Below are 12,094 nucleotides of genomic sequence, written 5' to 3' on the forward strand. Positions count from 1 at the left end.
AGCTTAAAAGGATTCTCAAGCAATGGAATAAATGAACAAGGAGGGAATGGCCGGTGACAGAGAAGCAAGGGAAACCTTGAAAGAGCATGACGATGTGACTGCACTTAAGAGTTCATGAGAGGGACTTCCCTGGCGGTCCAGTGGTTAGGACTCTGCACTTCCATTTCAGGGGGCACAGGTTCAATCCCTGGTTGGGGAACTAAGATCCCACAAGCCATGAGGCACAGCCCAAAAAAAAAAAAAAAAATCAAATAAGGGTTCATGAGATAGCCAAGGAATAGAACATGTCCATAGTCAGACAGGAATGAGAAGAAATACAGGCATGTTCCATAATAAAAAGTAGCCTTTACAGAGCTCTTTCTGTGTACCAGGCACTGTGCTAAGTGCTTTATGTAGATTTTTTTTGGTATAATTCCTATAATAAATTTTTGAGAAGGTATTATTACTATACCCAATTTCTAGATAAGTAAACTGAGGCTCAGAGAGGTTAACTGATTTGCTCCAAGGTCACAGAGTTAGCAAATAACAAAATTTTGAACCCAGGAAGTCTTAACTCTGAAGCCTGAGCTCCTAACCACTTCCTTCTACTACATCTGAGCCTTTTTCTACGGAGAGAGTATATAGCTTCCATCAGATTCTCGAAGGACTTTGTAAATCCAAAAAAGTATGAGAAACAGTGTAGCAGACTCTAAGCCCATGAAGGCAGGGACCTTGTCTGTCTGAATCAGCATCAGATACTTGCGAGAGGCGTGGAGGGACAGCTGTGTAGATGTGTGAATGTACTGGTGAAGATCTGGCCTCCAAATTGATTCTCCTGCATCAATCTGGTCTCCCTCCAGCCTGCTCCCCAAACTGCAGCCTAAGTAATCTTTCTAAAGCCCTAGTCTGACCATGTCAACCCCCAACTTTAAAGATCTTCATTGACTCCTCAACACCCTCAGTTCAAGTCTAAAGTCCTTAGCCTACACAGCCCTTCATGGCTTAATGCAGCGGTTCTCAACAAGGGACAGTTTTCCCCTTAGGGGACATTTGGTAATGTCTGGAGACATTTTTGGTTGTCACAGCTCAAGGGAGGGTGCTACCTGCATTTAGTGAATAAAGGCCAGAGACGCTGCTAAATATCTTGTACTGCACAGGACAGGCCCCACAACGAAGAATCACCTGGTCCCAAATGACAATAGTGCCTCAGTGGAGAGACTTAAAATTAGTCCCCAGCAAACACTGAAACTTCATTTACCACCACTGCCTACCCTACTTATGCTCCAGCAATCCCAGACTGCGGTGAGCTCCACACTCCCATATGGTTTCGTGCTTCTGTGCTTTTGTTCATTCTTTTCCCTCTGCTGAGATCACTCTTCCCACCTTGCTTTTTCTCAGTACCTTTGCTTCATCCTTCAAGATTAAGTTTACATTTCTCTTCTAGGAGTATTGCCCCAAGCTTCCTCCTCTGTGTTCCCATGTCACCCTGGGCATGTGTCTATCGTGTCACTTAACCACGTGATATTGAAATGGCCTGTTTCTGTATCTGCCTTCTGTCACTTGACCGTGAACTCATAAAGGGCAGGGACCTTTTTTATTTACCTTTGTAATAGTGCCTGAGACAGAGTAGGCACCACAAAGCATTGAACTGAAAGATAACAAATGACAGAGAGAAAGACAAATCACTCAACTCCTAATGAGCTTTGACCCTCTCAGGAACAAAACAAAACAAAACAAAAGGTTGAAATCAACCTTTAGGTTGAATCTAACCAGGTAAAGGGGAGGCCAGACTTGGTGAGGAGAGCGTGAAGAAACATGTCCACTCTTCTAGGTGAGGAATCAGACGGCATAGAGGCGAAGCGCAGACATCTGAAAATGGGGATATTGATAGTTTCTTTCTCAAGTGATTGCTCTAAGCATATAAAGTAATAATCCACGTGAAGAGCCTGATACATAGGAAGCACTCAGTAAACAGTAGTTACTTATATTAAAGGCTCAGATGAGTGGGCCTGTAATTTTACAGATGTTATTGTTTAGGACCAGTTCAAAGGAAGGGGCAGCACCTATTTATATTTAGAAAGTAAGTCAATTTAAAGAAAAATATTAAGTCAATAATAGTGCAAGTGGTGGACAGCTAAGGCAAAATTCATGAAGCTGTTGTGTGGACAACTGAAGTCTGGGAAACGGAGCTGAAAAGGAACTATATTGAATGGTAACTGGACTAGGTTCCTTCTAGCGCTAAAGGTTTATGACTTTGAGACCATTTTTCATGTTAATGCCATTTGCCGTCCCATGCTTTGTCCAGGCACTGGGCTCAGTACCTTGCCTCCTTGTCACAGTTGATCCGCACAATATCTCTGAAAAGTAGATAGACTACCATCAGCTTCGTTTCCTTATTGCAGATGAAGAAATCAGAGGCTCATGGAAGACACCTCATTTGCCTAGGGTTACACGCTAGTATGGGAAGGAACCAGCCTTGAAACTGTTAGGGAGAGCCTCAGTTTACGAATTATGGTCTGTGTCTACAGTGTGGGATAACTGAGGAATTTTCTAGTTTAGTCTAATCAAGGGCTCATATTTAGATATTGCTGTTACGCATGGATTTTCCCCGATAGGATTCTGTTGCTTTATAAACTACTACTTAGGTCAAAATTAGCTGACTCTTTAAACCAGCCGTGGGACTGGCTGACCTGAGGGCCAAGTGCCTTCAAGGCAGATTTTCAATTAGCAGAGGAAGACATGGTGCTGTCAAGACTTGACATCCAGACCAAGAGCCCCTTTCTGCTGTGGGTTATTTCTCAGGGAAGGTTGTTGGGAGATGGGCACATTCTACCAGCTGGCGGCAACACCAGTGACCTTTAATGCTAGTTTAGCTTGAATACATTTTGACATTTCAAGCAAATTAATGTGTTTTTACAAGGTGGGGCACCGACCACAAATTAGGCCAAATGGTTTCCCTGCAGGCTGGGTTACTGTGCAAAGATTCTCCCACCACCCCCAAAAGAAATGTTTATTTCTCTCCACCTGGACAAATGCCAACAGCCCTCAGGGGTTAACCTTAGTCCCACCTCAGTAGTCTATAATTCTGGGGTCTCTCTGCAACTAACAGATGCTAATTCTGACAGCCGGAATGAGGCCAAGACTCCAATCCGCACGTTACATTGTGTGTTATGGAAATGCCTCGGTATAAAGCACCAGTTCCTTGAAAAATTACGTGGAAAAGAGAGTATCTAACATGAGAAGCAGATAGAAGGAACTAACAACCTACGAGAGGTGAAAAGGTCCAGTTTCTGAAAAGACAGACCCTAGACTACTAAGTAGCCACACATCTTTCATCTGAGGCGTTTTCAGAGACAAATCAAATGGGAATTAAAGGGATTCTGTGTAGCTCCTACAGAAAGTGTCTCAGAAGCACAGAGGCCACTTTAGTCACAGGAAACTGCCAGAGGGTGACTTATTTGATGGAACAGAAAACAAACAGACACACTAGCTGGTGTATTTTTGAGGCAGTTTTAAACCTAATAAACATGACACCAATAGCGTTGACTTAAATCAGCTCGGGCGAGTTGGAGAATTTAACAGCTCGTCTTCCAACTACCAGCCTTTATCTCAGAGGCGGCCTTGACAGCAGAGAGCAGAGTCCAAAACATGGCCTGCTCTGACTTCTGCCAGGTGTGTGCCGTCCCCGGCCTCTGCCCCAGCCTCAGCTCTCAGAGTGGGGATAATTAGAACGTCATTTCTGCCAGCTTTGTTTTTTCTGGGTCACTGACTTCAGACTTGATCAAAATACGAGTGTTGGACTGAAATCAATTGGTTTCCTCTTCCTCAGCCAGCCCCAGCTTATTTCCTGGGGGACTGTGCTCCAGAGGCCCAGCGCACACAGACAGCTTCTGTAGCAGCCCGATGGTGTGTATAGAGGTCCAGAGTGAGGGCTGTGGAGGGGTCCACAGCGCAGGCGCTCCATCTCCCTGCTCTCCCTCTCCGTGGCAGGGCGCTGACATGCAAGGGCCTCAGACAGGCGTGCCGAGGAGCACATCACAGCAAACTGCTCTGGGAGCTGTTAAGGCTGGTGTTTGTTTAATGTTTATCCAATGGCCTCAGTTTGAAAGGCTCTGTAGAACATGCATAACAGAAGCTCAGCTTTATACTCCATTAGCATTCAAATTCCTAGCTGTCCAGAGGCATATGGTACTGACCAGAGAAGGCCAGCCTATGTCAAGGCTGAGGGCATGTAGAGACAGGAGGACAGGTTGAGGCTGCTGGATGTCTGGGAGAGACACTCAGAGACAGGGGACAAAGAGACCCAAGTGGTACAAGAGGAGAGGTCAAAGACAACCTTTGTCTTCTTTATAACATCACCAGTTGCCCTCCATTAAGAGACAGAATTAGAGGGAAGGGCTTTATCTCAGACTGGCCTTTGTCCACTTCATTACTGAGTGGAAGGCCCCTGGAAATAGTGGGCCTCAGAATGCGATGATAGCATATATCTTGTTTTCAGACTTTCGGATTCAATAAGAAAAACAAAGCTTTCCTCGGGCTTTCACTCAAGGCAAAAAGAATTGCAGCTACATTACTGTTACTATCTTGGCCAGGAATGGGGCAGACTCTTCTGCCTTTGCCTAGCCATAAGAGAAGAGAAATAAAGTACAGAATAAGTGAGTGGTGGAGTCGAGAGTGCACGTAACGTAGTTCTCTTGAGAAGTGCCCTGTGATAAATAGCAGCTGTCGAGGAGATGTCAGGGTAGACATTGGGCTGACTCCTGTGTCAAGAAAGGAACTAGAGTAGATCCGTGTTTGCTTGGCCTGTGTGTCCCAGTGCCCAGCACAGCACTTGGCACCAGCACGCCAGACACACACACACACACACACACACACACACACACACACCCCAGTCCTTTTGCTTCTAACTCCTTAATGTGTCTCAAATCCATCTACTTCTCTCCATCCCCACTGTCGCCAACCTAATTCAGGCCACCATCATCCCTCACCTGGACCACTGCAGGAGCCTCTTAACTAGCGGCCTGTTTCCCATCTCACCTCCTCCTCCAATACGATCTCAACAGCAGAAAGGGTGATCCCTCTAGAACCCAAATATGATTATGTCACATCCCTACTTAAAGCCATCAGAATAAAACTGGACATGTACATCTCTCCATTACCTGGTGTATTAGTCTGCTGGGGCTACCACAACGAAACACCACAGACCAGGTGGCTTTAACAAGAGAAAGTGATACTCTCATAGTTCTGGAGGTGGGAAGTTCAAGATCAAGGTGTCGGCAGGTTTGGCTTCTCCTGAGATCTCTCTCCTTGGCTTGCAGACGCCCATCCTCTTACTGTGTCCTCACATGGGCTTTTCTCTGTGCATACACATTCCTGGTATTTCCTCCTTCTTATAAGGACCTGAGAGCCCCACCCTTATGACCTCATTTAACCTTTATTGCCTCTGTCAAGGCCTCAACTCCAAATACAGTCACATTAGAGGTTAGACTTCAGCATATGAATTTAGGGGGGCACAATTCAGTCCTGATACCTAGCCACTGTCTACCTCCTGATTCTCACCGATCACCTCTCCATCACTCAGCCTGTATTAGCCTTACTGGATTGTTTGTAGTATCTGGATGGGCCATACTGTCTCTAATCTCTGAACCTTTACCCATGCTGCTCCCTCTCCCTGGATTGCCCTCAACTCTGCTGCCTGCCATTTCCACCTCATTCCTCTCCTACTGGTCATTGCAGACCCTATTTAGGTACCACCTTCTCTGGAAATAACCTGCCTCCTGACTCCTAGTCTGGGTAAAGAGCTCTCACGTCCTCTCTGCTGCCTCCTTCTCATGACATGGAGAGTAATTGCCTGATGGCTCTCCAAGGGTTCTTGTAGACCATGAGGCATTTGACCTCTTGTCATTTTGGAGATCTTCTGAATGCCCAAAGCCTAGCACAAGGCTTAGCACAGAGAAGGTGCTCAGCAAACATCCAATGAAAGAACAAACCAACCTGTTTCTTTGCTGAGGAAAGAAGGATGTGGAGTGAACCAGGTCAAGCCACATGAGCAGTGCATTACAACTTAGGATTCCAAATCCCCAGCTGATGAACTGTACCTGAGTACTCCACAAGACAGATGCTAGGTCTGTGCCAAGGAAAGGTCCTGTCCCCAAAGGTTGCTGATAGAGTAAAATCGGGTTTCTCTAGCACTCTGTTGTCCAGATGCCTCTATGACTTTGCTGTTCCATGCATCTACAGAGCAGTGAGAGAGATTTGCATCTCATAGTGCCACAGAAGCCCTAGAGCAGTGGTCCTCAAACTTTATTGTGCTTCAGAATCACGTGGAGGACTTGTTAAAACATGGCTGGCTGGGCTCCAACTCCAGAGTTTCTGATTCAATAAGTCTAGGTTGGGGCCTGAGGATTTGCATTTCTAACTGGTTCTCAGGTGATGCTCTTGCTGCTGGTCCGGAGACCACACTCTGAGAAGGATCCTTCTGGAATTATAGCAGAAAATACTTCACATTATGTTGGAAATGGCATAAACGGCAAATGTGTTTACCAGAGCACTTAATCAACTGTCCTTCCGAACTTTGCCGGATAACACCAACATTGCTGAAATTCATGAGACGGGGAACCAATAAGCCAATTTTTCTTTCAAGGTAAAACGGCCCCGGAAAGATATTGTAACCTAATGGTGTGTGTTCTGTTCTTTTTGCAGGTGCGATTAGAGTGGCCAACAGACCTTGCAGTCAATCCCTTGGACAATTCATTGTACGTCTTGGATAACAACATTGTGCTTCAAATTTCTGAGAACAGGCGAGTGCGGATCATTGCAGGGCGCCCCATTCACTGCCAGGTGCCAGGCATCGATCATTTCTTGGTCAGCAAGGTAGCAATTCACTCCACTCTGGAGTCAGCAAGGGCCATCAGCGTCTCCCACAGCGGGCTGCTCTTCATAGCTGAAACAGACGAGAGGAAAGTAAACCGCATTCAGCAAGTTACCACCAATGGGGAGATCTCCATCATGGCTGGTGCCCCCACTGACTGTGACTGCAAAATTGATCCCAACTGTGACTGTTTTTCAGGTATGACCTTTTTAGCAATTCAGTAGCTCCCCCTCTCTGTTTTCAAAAGAAAAACGTGCATCAGAAAAGTCAAAAAAAGAACAAAAGTATTACTTGTAAACATTGGTGTGAGGCACTGGAGAAAGCAATGGATTGGGGGTCAGATCGCTTAGTATCTTGTCCTTGTTCTGCAGTTGACTCACTGAGTGACCCTAGGAAAGCCATAAAACCCCTTCATGACTCACTTCATCTGCTAAGTAGAGAGACCACGTGTCTCAGTTATATCACCTTGCTGTTTTGAAGATAAACTAGTATAATAAAAGTTTTGGTACTCTAAGAAGTTAAGACCACTCTACAAATGTAAGATCATGATATTATTTGTACTTTGGATAAAGGGAAGCTAGGTAAAACCTACATTTACTGATTTAGCTAAGGAAAAAATTACTTCCAATAAGTGACTGGTTTCCAGATTAACAGTGTGTGCTATTTGAAACCCAAAGGGACTAGAAGCAGACTGCTTTCAGGATACAAGGGCAAAGTTAAATCTCACAATGGAGGGTTCTCAGGACATCAGTCTGCTACTTACGTTGTTTTTTTTTTAATCCAAAATTTTCTCCATAACCAGTAGTGCCCTTTACTTCAATTGAAATAGGGGGGGAAAAAAGAGCCTTTTCTCCAAAACACAGAGTGGATATTCCAGACAGTAAACAGTCCTGTAAGTGTCAGTAGATGCATTTACTGCTGGTACGTGGACATCCCTCCATGCTGCATGCCGCCCTATTAAACTGCTCATCCACGCCCAAATGGTTCTTTTAACCTTTGCCTTTCCTTGGGACAGAGGAATCAAGAGTGAGCAACTTGGTCAATATGACTTTTGATTGATATTTCCAGTGTTTTCCTAGACAACTAGTTTTATAGTTATTTTGCTAATTGATATCTTTCTTTCAAGGCAAAACTGGAATGTTTATTCCAGTTATCAAATTTGATGTTCTGAATCATTGTCACACTTGCAGACTTAGTGTACTTTGACAATATGACAATGAAAGTTAACAGAAGAAAGGTGTCTGGGCACAGTAGGACTGGAAAGCCCTGAGATAGATGCTATGAGCATGGACAGGCGTAAGTCTCTGGCTAGATTTGGGGTGGCTGTCATCATTTGCTGATTTTGTATCTTTAGATACAGAAGAGCAGGATTGACGATTTCACAAAATCGGTGTTAACTGAGAGAATTGCATCTCACTGTTCATCTTTAGTGGCACTGACTCAAGAATTGTGAATAATGGGTTTCAGATATCCAGCTGGGGCATGTGGAAAATGTTGGTTCACTGACTGTTCCCTTTAAAATGATTCTTGATGCACAGCGATTTCTGTATATGGTATGTTTGTATAAGTGCTTGTGACCACAACTGTTAACATCAGGGTCTTTCTCCCACAGGTGATGGTGGCTATGCCAAAGATGCAAAGATGAAAGCCCCTTCCTCCTTAGCAGTGTCACCTGATGGTACCCTCTACGTGGCAGACCTTGGGAATGTTCGAATTCGTACCATTAGCAGGAACCAAGCCCACTTGAATGACATGAACCTTTATGAGATTGCATCACCTGCTGATCAGGAACTGTACCAGTTCACTGTCAATGGAACCCACCTGCACACCTTGAACTTGATAACGAGGGACTATGTGTATAATTTCACCTACAATGCCGAAGGTGACTTGGGTGCGATTACCAGCAACAATGGCAATTCTGTGCACATTCGCCGAGACGCAAGCGGGATGCCCCTTTGGCTTGTGGTGCCTGGCGGGCAGGTGTACTGGCTGACCATAAGCAGCAACGGAGTCCTGAAAAGAGTGTCAGCCCAAGGCTACAATCTGGCCTTGATGACCTATCCAGGAAACACGGGGCTTCTGGCTACCAAAAGTAACGAAAATGGATGGACAACCGTTTATGAGTAAGTTTCTAAATCTCAACATGGGCTTTGTTAGGTTTGTATTTGCAATTGTATTACAGTGGGAAGATGACTTAGTAATTGCTGAGTGTTGCATGCTATTTTCTCCTAACAGCCACAATAAAAAAAAAAAAAGTCAAGGAGAAAATTTTACCCAACTCCTAGGCTTCGAACCCATTTCTCCAGAGCAAGCACTTTTGCAGAGCATAATAATAAAAACATAGGCTGAATGAAGAATCAAGCATGGCGCTGCACGAGACAAGAATGAGGCGGAAGTCCATGTGCTCGAGAAATTTACAGCATAGCTGGGAAAACAAGGGAAAATTTCATTTAAATGACAAAACTAGAAAATAGTTCTAAAGTAGCAAAGAAGCCGTGTAGCTTAACTAGTATTTATTGATCGCTGTGGGGTTTAATGAATGAATGAATGTGTGCGCAGCCCAGCCCAGCCCAACTCAGTTTAAGTTGTGAAATGACGTGGGGCAAATGCTGAAACAGGAGAAGCTGCACTCCACTGGCTGCTTCTGGGAAATGTGGAGTCAAAAGCTTCAGTACAGGCCTGCGCCCTCCCCTCAGTTTCCCTGCACAAGGCAAAGACTCCAATACATTTGGGTATTCACAGACCGGGTCTGTGATAACTTTGTTTAACTGGAAATTAACAGAAGGTGTGTCTGACGGCAGGCTACTAGGAGGTGTCCTGTCATGGACATAGAGACCATCGTCCTTGCCTTTTAAGGCTGGACAACGTTATTTGCAAGTCAACCCATTTAGAAAGCTACTTTGCCAGCGCTCGGCAAGCATCTTCCCCACGAAGGGAATTGCTGAATTTTTAACCAGTTTACCAAGTGAAGATAATGCATGGAACTGAACCCAGAGCCTGAAATGGCATTCAAGTTGAGGAACGTGAGAAGCGGAGATACTAAATACGAGGAGTTCCAGGTGTGACTCTTCCGTGAGAATGTAGGGAATATGAAGAGAATAGATCCCACGAAACCCTCCTGAGGAAAGGGACAAAACAGTTGGCCTTCAAGTTTTGGATCATTTCCCAAAGAAATGCCACTTATACAAAAGAGCTGGACAGCTATTTTAGTTTCACTGAGAAAAATGTATTCAGTTTCTGTTGCAGGTCTTCCTCTATTTCTGGAAAAATTTCTCTTACATCTTAATAAAAGTAATAAAAGCTACTGTTCACTGAGGGTTTACTATGTGCTAGGTCCTAGGGTAGGTGATTTACATAAAGTATTTTGTTTGATCTCCAAAATAACAACATGGGATACGTGCTCCTGGTTTGCCTATTTTATGGATGAGGAAACTGAGGCCCAGCATGGTGAGCTTGTCCCGATTCACACAGATGTCCAGGATTCAAACTGCAACAGTCTGACTCAAGAGCCCACATTTTGAAATATACTACCCTTAAGAAAGATAAAAGTTCTAATGAGAATATCTTTTCTCAAAAATTCACGCAAGATCACACTGCAGCTGAAATTAGACAAATAACTTTTTTTTTTTTTTTTCCGTACGCGGGCCTCTCACTGCTGTGGCCTCTCCCATTGCGGAGCACAGGCTCCGGACGCGCAGGCTCAGCGGCCACGGCTCACGGGCCCAGCCGCTCCGCGGCATGTGGGATCTTCCCGGACCGGGGCACGAACCCGTGTCCCCTGCATCGGCAGGCGGACTCTCAACCACTGCGCCACCAGGGAAGCCCGACAAACAACTATTTTGAAAGCTAATGGTTAAATTCAGTTAAGCAACAAGAAATGGCAGAATTATTAACTAGTTTTCAAAATAACCAGTTCAACCGTTCACTTATTTACCAATCATCACATTGTACTCTTGAAATACATGCAATTTTATTTGTCAATTATACCTCAATAAAACTAGAGAAAACCCCCCCACAAAATAACCGTTTAACCATTCATTTATTTATTCAACAAATATTTGCTAAGCAGCTAGTATACGCCTGGCAGTGTTCTGGTGCTGGGGATATAGCTGTGAACAAGACAGATACAAATCCCTACCTTCATAGCGCTTACATTGTACTGGAGGGAGACAAGTAAAATGCACAGAACTTCAGATGGTGATAAGCTCTGCGGAGGAAATAAAGCAGGGTCAGGGGGAATCAAGATTTGGGGGCAGAAGGGGTTTTTATTTCAGGCTGGGTGGTCAGGGAAGGCCTCACTCAGAAAGTGACATTTGAGTAAAGGCCTGTAGGAGGTGAGGGAGTGAGTCGTGTGGGTATCTGCTGGGGAGGAAGGGGGAAAACATTGCAAGCAGAGTCAACAGCAAGTGCAAAGGCCCTGCAGCAGGAACAAATCTGACATGTTCAAGGAATAGTAAGGCAGCCACTGTGACTGGAGTGGAGTGCACAATCATAGTAGGGAGACAAAATCAACGAAGTGGCCAGGGCCACTTCACATAGGGCTTTGCAGGCCTCTGTAAAGACTTTTTGACTCTGAGTAAAAGGTGAGACCACTGGAGAGCTTCAAGTAAAGGAGTGACAGAATCTGCCTTACATTTTTAAAGAATCACTCTGTATTGAAAACAGACTGTATGGTGGAAGTAGAGGAGCCTAATGGAGGGAGGGGGCTATTGCAATAATCCAGGCAAAATGGTGACTTAGACCAGGGAGTGAGGGCAGTAAGTGATAATATTCTAAATATATTTTGACAATAGAGCTGTCAGGACTGACAGATGGGATGTGGGGTATGAGAAAAAAAAAAAAGGGTCAGAAATAACTCCAGAGTTTTTGGCCTGAGCAAGTGGGTGTTGGACTTTCCATTTACCAGGATGGGGAAGACCAGGCAAGGAGTACATGATATTGGGTGGGAGTTCAGGGCTGGATATGATCAGTTTAGACATCCAAGGGAAAATATCAAGTTGGCAATCGGATTTATGAGTCTGGAATTGAGGGGAGCAGCTGGAGATGTGAAATTTGGAGATCCAAATTTAGCGTCCACCAGTGTCTTGATTGTGTTTAAAGCCACGAGATCTTCATGGAAAAGTGAGTGTAGTCAAGGAAGAAAAGAGATCTGATGATGGAACCTAGAGCACCCCAACATTGAGTTGAAGATATGAAGAGGAACCAGCAAAAGAGACTGAGAAAGAAAGTCCAGTGAAGTAGGAA

The 12,094-nt window shown here is 44.7% G+C and overlaps 1 protein-coding gene across 1 annotated transcript in view; it reads left to right on the plus strand.

Annotated features, from left to right (window-relative positions):
* Positions 1–12,094, plus strand: part of TENM1 (teneurin transmembrane protein 1) — a 353,672-nt gene that overhangs the window by 306,387 nt on the left and 35,191 nt on the right. Inside the window, exons 20-21 of the mRNA XM_022561862.2 lie at positions 6,682–7,048; positions 8,463–8,973. Coding sequence (XP_022417570.2) covers positions 6,682–7,048; positions 8,463–8,973 — 878 coding nt within the window. The remainder of the gene's footprint in view (positions 1–6,681; positions 7,049–8,462; positions 8,974–12,094) is intronic.

The sequence above is a fragment of the Delphinapterus leucas genome, chromosome X (genome assembly GCF_059928025.1).
Source record: "Delphinapterus leucas isolate spDelLeu-1000000601 "Yukka" chromosome X, BTC_Dleu_Yukka2, whole genome shotgun sequence".
NCBI classification, from domain to species: domain Eukaryota; kingdom Metazoa; phylum Chordata; class Mammalia; order Artiodactyla; family Monodontidae; genus Delphinapterus; species Delphinapterus leucas.